The 12,562-nt window shown below is 32.1% G+C and overlaps 2 protein-coding genes across 2 annotated transcripts; both read right to left on the bottom strand.

The window, feature by feature from the left end:
• Positions 1 to 5,533: 5,533 nt before the first annotated feature.
• HELRODRAFT_163337 (hypothetical protein) lies at positions 5,534 to 6,257 on the bottom strand (the record flags this gene model as incomplete). The annotated part of the gene is made up of 2 exons (XM_009027232.1): positions 5,534 to 5,759; positions 5,974 to 6,257. 2 exons carry the CDS (start codon positions 6,255 to 6,257, stop codon positions 5,534 to 5,536), a joined length of 510 nt encoding a protein of 169 aa, XP_009025480.1.
• A 3,726-nt stretch (positions 6,258 to 9,983) lies between these two features.
• On the bottom strand, positions 9,984 to 11,860 carry HELRODRAFT_163336 (hypothetical protein; the record flags this gene model as incomplete). The annotated part of the gene is made up of 3 exons (XM_009027231.1): positions 9,984 to 10,037; positions 10,237 to 10,393; positions 11,760 to 11,860. 3 exons carry the CDS (start codon positions 11,858 to 11,860, stop codon positions 9,984 to 9,986), a joined length of 312 nt encoding a protein of 103 aa, XP_009025479.1.
• Between the last annotated feature and the right edge of the window lie 702 nt (positions 11,861 to 12,562).

Here is a 12,562-nt window from a genome sequence, read left to right as displayed (position 1 = left end):
TCGATTCCGAATGAATCATCATCAGTGCTCCTTGCTGTATATATAGGGAAATAATGACTTTGTCAAGATGAACTTTGACGTTGTAAAAATTAACTTTGGTGTTGTAAAATTGAACTTTGATGCGAATTACACCAACACCAAAATTCTAAATTCTTAAAACGAACTACAAACATATTAAACGCCAAACATTCGGTAGAATTTATAGAATATTGTAAAAATTATGGTCTATTACCAACATATATATATATATATATGTGTTGTAATCGTATGGCTGAAAAAAAATTTGGTTGTGAATGTTGAACGTTTTTTAAAAATCTGTGCAGATCTTTTATCCAAGTTATTTCTACTTAACACTCAGCAGCACTTTTTAGTTTTTTTAGTTGAATCCTACTGTTTATGTAAGCATCTTCCAACAAATTCAGTCGGAACGAACAAATTTTAGATTCCAATGTTCATCGTAGTAGGTAGGATGTGAAGTGTATCGTCGTCGTGTTATTGGTGTGGATTCAAGCAAATTGGTGACAAGGAAGAGGGACGTTGTTATTTCAAATGTTATTTCAGGCAAGAAGGATGTAGGTGCAGGCGCTAAAGCACTTCACAAGGATTTATTTTGCATAGCTATCCTTACTAAATTATTTTTGAAATCAATTCAGTCCTAACAGGAAAAGCTTCTAATAGACGATGCTCACACATTGCCACTTGGCTAATGCACAAACATTTTGTACGTTAAAAGTTACCATAAATTGGTTGATTGAGCAAAATAGAGGTCGAAGATTTACGATTATGAAATACTTTGAAGCTCATCTACTGCAAATTTCAGAATTCGCCACTCAAATTTTTACACCAACTTATATTTATAGCACACTAGTTAATAATTTTTTAAAACAAATTTTTTAAGGTTTTTTTCTAGTTTTTAACCTAGTCAGTGCATTAACACTTAAAACAAATTAAAAGTTTGAAATTATTTAGAACGAGATTCTTAGTAATTTTGTTTGTAGACTCCTGTAGCAGTTTAATTTTAGTTTGAGCAGCTTAACAGTTTTTTCACTCCTGAATAACATTGCTTCGCCGCTTAATGCAATTAAATTATTGAAAACAAAAACTGGGCTGAAGCGGGTCATCACTCGAACGTCACCAGCAAATAAAATTTCACGAACATGTCTTTTCAGTAGTATTTCAAAATTAAAAATTCAGAAACAAACAATCATTTTACAAAAAATATATTCATATTAAGAGAAATCAAAAAAATTTTTAAAATTTTCTTTGTATGAAAGGAGGGCTAAGTTTTTTGCGTGATAAGTTTTCTAAAGGTAAAAATTGAAAATGAAAAATCAACATTTCATCTGTTGCTTTTTGAAAGTTTTTGGTAAAAAAAATAAAAGAAACATTTTAAATGAATGATTTCAAAAAAACAAACTTTTCTTTCCTAAATGGAAAATAAAAATTTCTAACGTTTTGCTTTCTATAAACTTTCAGAAAGTAATTTTAAAATTAAAAAACGGATTTTTTAAGGCACTTATTCAAAAGACATTTTTCAAGTTATTGTTTTTATATTTTATTTTGCAAGACAATTTGTCATAACAAAACTTCAAACTTAAAACTCATTACAAACATAAAATTGATTGACAGTCAAATAGTAAGTTTAAAACGAATATATTGCTTACCTACCTAAGACAGACCTGTCGTGCCGAGAAATTTGTTAACAAAAAATCAAATTTCAGATACTGCAGTTATCAGAGCTGCCATCCGAACACGGCAGACAAATCTTTGACTGTCAGTGATTGTTGAAGGGGTTGGAAGGTACGAACCTCTGAATTGTGGGCAGCAAACTGGACAAACATTTTTCTGAATCAGAAGATAACTTTTAACAGTTTTAAGTATTGAAAAATATTTTTCAACAAAAATTTTTAAAGCAATCAATGACCAAGATTGCTTTTGCTATTGTTTTATTGCAACTACTTTAAATGCCTAATTATTTGAGTAAAAATATTTTTCTGATAAATTAACTTAGGAAAACTGCGTTTTGACAGGTCAAAATCAAAGTGAATAAAACAAACAAAAGGCAGCACCTACATAAACCAACAACATTATTCTGTGTCTGGCAACAAATACTTTAAAACAGATAAACTGATTTAATTGGCACACCGTCCTACTCCATAATAAATAAAATAATTGAAATTTTTTATTCAACTAAATAATTTAAAAAAATTTGCAATCTACATCACACACAAAATCTGCATCAGTCATATTTGTTTTGACAGCTGAATTGGGTAGAATGACAACGTAACGCAAATGTCTTGCATGAGATAATAAGCGGAACATGGCGGAAAAGATAGAATGGCTTCGTGAATTTGTTTGATAATGATGAATGACTGAAAACTAAAAAAAAAAGGTTTTCAATGCGAGAGAGAACAGGATAGAACAATTTTTTAAATTTAAAAAATGAGCTCCTCATCAAACCAAACTATTTTTAACCATAACTTTGAAATGCTTGAGCAAATAATTATAAAATCCTTGCTGCACCTGCAACTGTAATCAAAATCCTTCTTATTTCTATTTTTTTGCGCATCTGCACGCAACCTGCGACTTGTTTTTGATAGTAACATGTCTTTTAACATTCATACAAGGGCAGTTCCGAAAGAATGCTCTGGACAATTGCGTAGGCTTAGACGCGTCAAACGATTTATAAGCAAGCATACTCTTCAATGTCTTGCTCTGATGCAATAGTCTATATCACGGCCTGTCCATTGTAAATAAGTCTGGACTGCAATCGGTTCAAAATTGGGCTGCAAGGTTGTTTTCAGGTGGCCTTTTTGCTCTTCACTGGCTTCCAGTTTATCAAAGAGTTATTTTCAAGATATGTTTAAGGGTTTTTAAATGTATTATGGGAGTTGCCCTTAAATATTTAACGACAGAGTCACTCCTAGAACAATGCCATTGCTGAGTCAAACATGGCACAAACTTGGCTTTTAGTCGAAAGAATTTCTCCGTAATGGGGCCTGCTGTCTGGAATGGTTAGACTAGGAACGTTCGTGATTCTGCATCGTCTGTTATTCAATTTCGTAAAGGGTTGAAACACCATCTTTTTGTCCAGGCTTGCTCCTGTCTTTCTCTCTCTCTCTCTCTCTCTCTCTCTCTCTCTTTCTCTCTCTCTTTCTCTCTCTATTCTTTGCATTGCTTTAATAAAGTCCTACGCAATGTACTGCAATAATTGTTAGCGCCTCTGAGATCATTTTCAAGGGCGCTACAAACACACCAATAACAATAATAATAATAATAATAATAATAACAATAATAATTCACTCCAACACATTTTTACTGATTTTTTTTATATTCGGAATTTCATACTTGAGATTTTTTGTAAAAAAAAAATAAAATTCATCTTATTATTTTATAAATTGAAAAATAATTCAAATGTTTACAGTCATTTATTTCTGTTATCAATAATTTCTAAACCAAAACTCGAAATATTCCACAGTTTATTGCTTGTTATTTTAAAATTCATTCAATCCAAAAATTTCGTAAAATAATTCTGGCCTTTGAATAACTTATTACATAAAAACATTAATAAAATTATTCTAAAAGAAATTGATTTTTGCAAATTCAGTCGTTTGAAACACTACAACACATACATCGTGAGGCCTTGCCGATCCTTTATTTGGCGCCTGACTAGAAATGTTTTAATTTTATAATTGTCAGTGCCTCACAACTTCGGCTAGCGTAACTGTTTTCACGTCATGTTTACAGCCGGAGGTCGCGATAGGCAGGAGAGATTTAATGCAGGTGCATCTTCCACACTACCACTTTCATGCTCTTTCTCTGCTCGTAACTCACATTTCCGCTACAACTCAAACAGTTTTCTCATCAAACAGTAACTAAATTTCTTTTTTTGTTTCATAATTAAATTTTTCTCTCTTCTATTTAATGGAGTCTCCAGTTGATTGCCACGTGCTAATGCATGCATGCATATACATGCACGTATGTTTATCTAGCGGCCAATTATACGTGCTTATTTGTTTTGTAATGGTATTGAATTTCTAAAATAACAAATCATTTGCCTTGAAATTTATATACTTCAACCATGGATATAATATGACTTCAACTCCAAAAAAGTCAAAAAAATTTAAACTATGTTTTTAAGCGATTAAGCTTGTTTAGTATGTGCTCATGCACGTCACACCATTCGGCAGCGCCACCATCTAACTTCACACAAGTGTCGGCTTAATTTTTTATTTATGAGTATTTAAATGAAGTCCTTTAATACACACACACACACACACATATAGGTACATTGTATAAACAACGAATGTAAGCAAAACAAACATACAAACCAGCCTGATAAATGTACTTGTTTTGCATAATACCAGATTATAATTTATTTTACCAGATTTTAAAATTTGAATGTTTCACATAAATTTTTTATACTTCTTATTTTTATATTTTATTACACACATGTATGTAGGTATATTTAGTTGTTAGGAGGTTTTATGTGCGTTTGGTATTTTGATTCTTAATTCAGTTTGCTGCTTTATAAAATACTTTAATGGTCAGTTTGTCAAATTTGAGTAACCCCATGTGCGCTAAAACGTTTATTGTGGCTCTGGTATGGGCATATTGATTTTATTTGAGCACATTAATTTTGAAAAAGTATTATCATTATTATTCATACCTTGAAATGTTTTTGTAAACTACTTTTTTTACATTAATCCAACTTCAAATTTTGTAATACCAGCCAACTCCACATTTTTATACTAATAAATAAATAAGGAACTTTTTTAACTTTTAAATTTGTTGGCAATGCAGCGGAGTGTTCGTGTTGGTGTTCCAGTTGTTTGTCACAATAGTATTCCTAACTGACAATCCTCATGTAAGAATGAATGCGTGAAAGTTTAAACCTAACTGTTTCGTTTCGTTCAACAACGTTCGTTTATGTATCGATTACATATTAATAAATTGAAATTCAAGTAATTTTTAACGGCAAATTAAATTTTCATATGAAACTACTTTGGAAAGTGTAAAATTTACACACATGCAAATTACTGTTAGACATTTTATTTTTGAAAAAAGTATGTTGCATTAAAATGAGTACACCTGCTAAAATATAAAATATTTTCTATTGCAAAAATAATGAACCTCATTAAACAAGAACTTTATTTTGATGCACAGCAAATGAAACTAGCGGAATCATAGACTGAGCGTTGAAAATTTTCATCCAATCAATTTAGTTAAAAGTTGAAAAATGCAACGCAGCATGAGAGCGCATACATCATTATACTCACACTCAGTTAATACTGAGGTAATATTATTTTACCCCGCTGCCCCCAATTATTTGATTTATTCATTAATTTTGATAATCTTCTTTATACTCTATTCATTTGAAAGGTTTTTAAGTAACACATTTAGTTAGGTTAACGTTTAAATAATTAATTTTTAGAAACTTCATATATTTATGAAGCCATCAAAAATGATTTCTTACGTTTTAAATGTTCGTCACAATCATTCAGTTAGACAATGAGTATATTTAGAATCCATGTCAGTGAATTAACGTCGCCAAGTAATTAATGAATAATAGATATGGGCCGGACAAGTATAAATGTTGTTCCGCAGTACAATGAGCAATCGATGATCCGTGTTTATTCAAGCACTCCTCCAATATTTGTTCTCCGTCAGACCATGAGCAGTGCACGAGATTAAGGCAGAAATTTGCAAATATGCACACACCGCTTAGAGACAAGTAGGTACGCATTATCGTACACTTACTGTTTGTATGTATAGAAAGTGTTGTACATTGTTTATATGCGCCTGAAAAATATGTACCAGTCATTAAAATACATTAAATAACTACGTAATATAACTTTTTATAAGCCATTGATATGATCATTGTATAAATAAACCTTACATTGAACACATCCATTAACGGAACATCATCAAACTCATCAGAGCAGACAATACTCGCAGGCACAATCAACTAACTTGGCAAAATTTTTGATAGTGCAAACAAGCTTGGCTCTGACAGGGTGGCACACGTAAATGTAACGCTGTGCTGCCAGCGCCACGGTCAGCCAGATTGTAGAAGTGTGAAATATGGTGGGCAAGTACTCGGTCAAGTACTGGTAAGTGGCACACCAGTTGTACGGCAGCCAGTCTTTGTGGAGGTTCGTGGCGTAGAAGTGTAGGTAGAACGGAACAGGAGTGGATCCGGTCAACATGTCCGAACAGGCGATGGCAACCAGGAGAACGTTCGTCGGACTGATCATGCTCTGTTGGTTGGGTAATTTTTTAACGTAAATTTAATGAAGTCTTTTTTAAATGAATCACAAAAAAGTCTTGAAGTATTTTATTTAAGTAATTAAGTAATTTTTATTTTGCTGTTGTCATTGAAAAATTCCAGGTAGAAATCTAAATTACTTATATAATTTTTAAAAATTAAAAACGCCTGTCAAATTTTAAAAACAGAAATGGGAAAATTGAAAGAGCACAAACATGAAGCACCTGGCTACAATTATGAAGTCATCGAAAAAGCATTCTTTAAAAATTCATTCGTGATTTATCGCGAAAATTTAGAAATTCATTACCGTTCCTTCCAGTGGAGGCGGAATAAAAAAATTAAAATTTGAAAAATTTAATAAACATGTGTAGATTATTCTGGAATTACAAAGAAAGTATTGTTTTATTAGAAAAAAAGACAACTAAAAGTAATTTCATCGGTCGAACGCCAGCCAGCTATTCTTGAGGGCTGATGGACGTTATTGGATAAAAAATTCTCTCGAACATTTCTCGCTAATAAGATATTAACAATCAGCCATTAGGCAAACTTCTAAGGAGAGAAAAAATTGATGAGATTATCATGGCATTTCACAAATGTCTCCGTGATGCCCAAAATTAAACTCTCTTAGGATATTTTAGATGAAAAAATTGTATTTTATTTTATTCAAAGTATTTTTGTTTATTTTAAATAATTTAAACAGTCGTTAAACATTTAAGCGTCATTTTAAATTATTCGGTCACGTCAAATCTCGCCATATTGTCACAAGAATTGAACGACTTCTTACCGTGTTTTTCAAGTTTAAACTTCTTTTTTGACATTTAATATTTGAATTGATTTTTTTAATTGCCTGTTTGTTTGAAATGGTGTATGATTACATTCAGATGATGACCCTGCCTGCATGATCTCGCTTAATGATTGTTACTATTCATTGAATCTTGCAACATTAAAATTGAAATGATGAATTTAAGTTTTATGAGTCAAGCAATTGAAAGGTTGAAACGAAATGCAGAAGATAATAAACCCGTCTACGTAGTGCACAGTGGCGGATCCAGAATTTTGAAACTTAATTTAATTGTGGTGGGGGTTGAAATAGTTTTGTCCAAATTTAAAAAAAAATTCATTCTATTTATCCTTGACCCTACCGAAATTTTCCATTAGGGCGGTTTAGCCCCTGAGTCTCCTCTTGCCTACGCCTCTGCTTTCACATCCATTTTCAGCTTGAAAAACACCAAAAGTTAAATTAATCATTAATAAAAATTGTTGGTTTATTATAAATTCAAACTAAAATTTTATACCCGACTGAATTCTTTTCAAATTTTTGAAATATTCGATTCCAAGAAGACGGGAAATAGTTATATGGAAATCATTCATCTATGTTGGAACGGAACAAAGTCACAGAAATCTGAAGCTAATTTATTTTTGCTGCTAAGTGTTTGTATCTGTATTTCACCAAATTAATTACTTTTTAATAAAAAAATATGCTAAACGCCTACGTAAACACACACACACACACGCACGCACACACACGCACAGAGATGTTTATTACTGTGTTGGGTGTAGCACGTTACAATTCTTAAAAAATAACGTTTGTGAGATTTTTGTTGAATACATTTTTATGGAAAAAAATGATGTCATTTTTTCAACGAATCTAACAAAACTTAAGATCAAGATTTTTATCAGTTCACTCACATATAGGCAAAAGTATGATAAAATGAATGATCGTATAATAGAATAACACGTTTTAAATCAGGAATTTAATTTACCGACTTTTTTTCCTTAGTTGTTCTGCATTTATTTTAAATTTGTGCCTACAAAATACTAAATAAAATATTTTTGGACTGTTGTGCAATGGTTGTTGTTCGCGGCGCTGTATTAAAAACATTTTTTATTTGTTGCTCAGCAGTTACCAAATTTAAATATTTCTACATCTTCTGTATTGGCAAAAGTGTTTTAATTAAATACAATATTTGCATGATTTAATTAAATGCAACATGTTGATGACTTAAATAATTAAAATATTATTATTTGAAACCTTTGCAAAAGTTGAGAACATACTGGTGAAGAACATATGATAAATGGTTAAGGAAAGATTACAAAACTATTTCTAGACCAAACTATTATAAATAATTGCGTTTCTCAATACACATTTTCTGAAAACTCGAGCTAAAAAAGTGTTTCGGGTTATAAATAACGTCAATTTTAGTTTTTAAAAACTTTTCTGAGACGATAAATATTCGACTCCGATCCAGGTGTCTCTAAGAACCTCCGACTCCGACATTCTGCATACACTTGTACGGATATATACGTTATACATTTGTATATAATATATTATAGGGGCATATTTAAATTTCCTACACTAAAACACAAACATCACACATACACACACCACACACAAACATCACACATACACCACACACAAACACACGCATACACATACAAACACCACACACAGACACTAACACAAATACACATACATACACCACACACAAATACACATACATATGAATGTCAGCAATGTCAAAATGTCCACATTGCCAACCTCATTCAAGTTTTGTATTATTAAGAGAAAAAGACCAAACTGGACACTACTATGTCAGTGTTTTTTGTGCTTGCAGTTTGTACGGACGTTCATTTGTGAGTTGGTTTGTCTTGCTATGCAATTTCTATTTAATTATTTTGATGGTCTGTTTGTTACCCGGTGAAGGAGAATAATTTAACTTAACTAAGACAATGAACGTCGAACATAATCCTACGGTTGCTCTTATTTTAAATTCTTGAAAATTTATTAAAAATAGAAAATATTGTATTTTTACTAGTTTAAAAAAAACTAGTTTATTTGAAAAGACACAAAAAATCTTATAGACGTAAGTAAATTTAAAATGAAATTTTATCAACTCCAAAACTCGGCCGGCGGTCGAAATGTTGTCAGCCATGAGACAGCTGTCAACGCTTGACGAAAATCGAAAACTTAGAAACCACATTGGTAGGAAAATTTTTTTTAGAAATAAATAATTTTATTTGTCCATTTGATATTTTTTTAGAAAAAAAACAAAAAAAAAACAAGCAACTACAATAATCTTATGATATGCTTCAGTTTTGTATCCGTTGTCTTGTAAGCCATCACCCTAAGCGTTCTGAAGGCAGTGGCAAATCTAGGGGGATGCGGGAATGCCTTCCCCCCACTAGACCATGAAAGAAGAAAACAGGTTAGATTCTGTGTAAATTATAGCTTTAAATAAACAGAAATTTGCAAAAAAAGTCATTAAGTTAAACATTTTGAAAACCTATTCTTAACAAAAAGGGAATTACGGGAACTAGCAAAAAGTTTTAGAAGTTTTAGAATTGTAAATTGATCGCCAACACCGTAAAATTAAGCATACTCCAATGTATAAGAGCACAAGAAAACTAAGAGAGTAGCAGCATAAATTTATATAGAATGGTGTCGGCAAATATTTTCCTTTGATTTCATTGGGATAACACCGATAAAATCTTTCAGCCCTTCTACACCGTTTCTTTGCCAGTTGGCAACCTTCATCAAATCACGCTGAAGTTGGCATATTTTTCGAGACCACGTAGCGTTGTGGGGCCACTGTATCAATGATAATTCTAACTACTTTTCCTAACATAGTTAGCAATATTTCTGGATCGAATACTTCATTGTGAATAAACTGATCAATATAAAATATTGTGATTAACAAATTTAAGAATAATAAATTTATACATTAAACAAATCAATGGATAATTTACATGGATAAACTGTCTCATACTCCTAATGTTATGTAAATAAAACAAATGCTTTTAAAATATCAAGGTGGTAGTTACCATTTGTCAATCATGATCTTAAAAGGATCAGACGACAAAACAAACAACTCGTAAGCACATACACACACGCAAACACACACACACACATACGCACGAACACACACACACGCAAACACACTCACACACACACACGCACAAACACACACCTTTGAGGTAAGCACCAGACAGACGATACTGTTGGTGATGACAGTGACGAGAGCCAGTATCGGGATGAGACAACCCTCGAGGAAGAACCCACCGTCGAGAACCAACAAACCCAACTCATTCGTCTTCTCACTGCAACCATGGAGAATGTTGTTGTTGCTGTCGTTGTTGTGAGTGTTGTTGTTCATGGTGGTACGTTGTTGTTGTTGCTGAAGACAGTGCTGTCGTTGCAGACGGTGTTGTTAATTGTGTCAGATTGATGTTCCCTACCGTCTAAACAATTTATCGATTGCAATGATCTGAAAGAAGGTTGAATAATTCGCAATATTTTCATTCACGATGATCATTCACATTCAGAGTTCGTTACAACATTATATTTTATAACAATATTTGAATCGTTGGTCGCTATCCTGCCATATTTGCCTGTGTGACTGCATATTTTTTGTACGCGTAGGGTAGACTAATTAAAAGCCCTTCTGCGTCTAAAAAGATTTAAAAAGGTAAAAATGTAGAAGTTCGTTAGCTAGGTGATTCTGCATACGATTTGATGCGGTTGAATGAAAATTGTCAATTTTTAGGTAACGCCGGGAGGAAATTCATTTGTTTTAGCTTGTTTAAAAATGTGCTTCGTAATTCATCAACGTCATGATATTTTTAAATCGGTCGAGTGCTTTGAAATTTAGACAAATAAGGCTTCGGGTTTGAAATTTAATTTAAACAAGGCTTCATTCAGGCAGGCAACAATAACAATAAATTACGCTTTTACAATGTCGTACCAATTACGTAGAATAATTTTTTAAACTATTTCTGATGTAGTTTATAAATTATGTTGGTATAAATTTTTGAAACTTTTTTTGATGAAGTTTATAAATTATGTCGGTTTGTCTTCTATTTTTAAATATTTTTTGAAATATGGAAATATTTTAAAGGCAGTAATTAAAAATGATCTCAAATGTCATGCCTCCACAAATGATAAGTCACTTTTTAGTTTTTCTTCATTTTAAAGGTCCCAGGATTTAAAAGATGGATTCGCAAATTAAAAAAAGAGCAACTCAGAAACGTGGTTAACAAACGGCGCGCAAATACATCAAACTTTCCGATTCTTCGTGTTGGTCCATTATTGAAATGAGTACCTGATTTATGTGACAGGCTCCTTACGGACGTGTAATTCACACAAAGCATTGGTTCACTTACAAATTGCTCCGTTTGTGAACATCTAATAAATCATGATATCGAAAGAATTTCGGTTGCATGCGTGCAAATATTTCCACGAAATTTTGATTTATTTCGATGAGTTGATGCTTTTATTGTGTGACCATGACCGAGCATCTTTAGGGTGTACTTAAAAACTAATCACTCAACAGCAATTTGTTCACATGCACTTTTTGCGATGTCCATGCATCTAAATAAATGGGTAAATAAATATAGATGAATTTACTTTTGTCTATTTTATTAAGTTATTTATCCAACATAACATGACAAAATACGCACACACTGTGTGTATGTTTAACTTGTTCATTCTTACTTTGAACTGCATGCCTTGAAAGTGTGGCTGCCTGGTTGCGGCAGATTGTTTAAAGTCGCGCAACCAACCGTTGAACAAACACCGAGACTAGACTGATGCATCCCAAGTAATGAACAATGATTTGTTAGAGTGCTTTTATTGCAGTTTATAAATTGCACTGAAGAATTTAAAATTTTTTAAACAAATTATAAAAGTCAAACGTCAAAAACTTGTCTGGTATATTCTATATATACAATACATATATATGCTACTCCAAGCAAAGAACGTCATCTCTTATGATGAAAAACAACTGCACTAGTAAACCAGAATCGATAATGGATCATAGCCATCTAATATATTTGTTCAAATGTAATATTGGTGAGCGTGGGCACCACATTTCCGAATATATTGGTATGACGACGACCAACCAAGTTATCGAGAAGATTCACGATGCCCGTACAAACTGGCGCTATAAAGAATCACATGAAAGAGATACACAAAACCAAAATTACTAGACAAATCTTGGACCACAATGTCGAAATCTTACATTACATTAATAACAATTATAATTTACGACCAGCCGAATCAATACTCATAGAACAAAGACATCCGATAATAAATATTCAACAACGTGCAATCGGAATCCTTCCTACTAATAAATTTAGAAACAGAAGAAATTAACTTTTTTCCAAAAAAAACAGTCAATATCTAGACATAGCATTATTTTTAGACTTTCAAATTTAAACGATTTTTTAAAAAAAATCAAACGCTGGTCAATTTGAAATAAAAAACAATGAGTCGATTTTAATTCAAGAAGTGGAAAA

This window comes from Helobdella robusta (assembly GCF_000326865.2).
Source record: "Helobdella robusta unplaced genomic scaffold HELROscaffold_5, whole genome shotgun sequence".
In the NCBI taxonomy this organism is placed as follows: domain Eukaryota; kingdom Metazoa; phylum Annelida; class Clitellata; order Rhynchobdellida; family Glossiphoniidae; genus Helobdella; species Helobdella robusta.
This window is presented reverse-complemented; position numbering and strand designations above follow the sequence as displayed.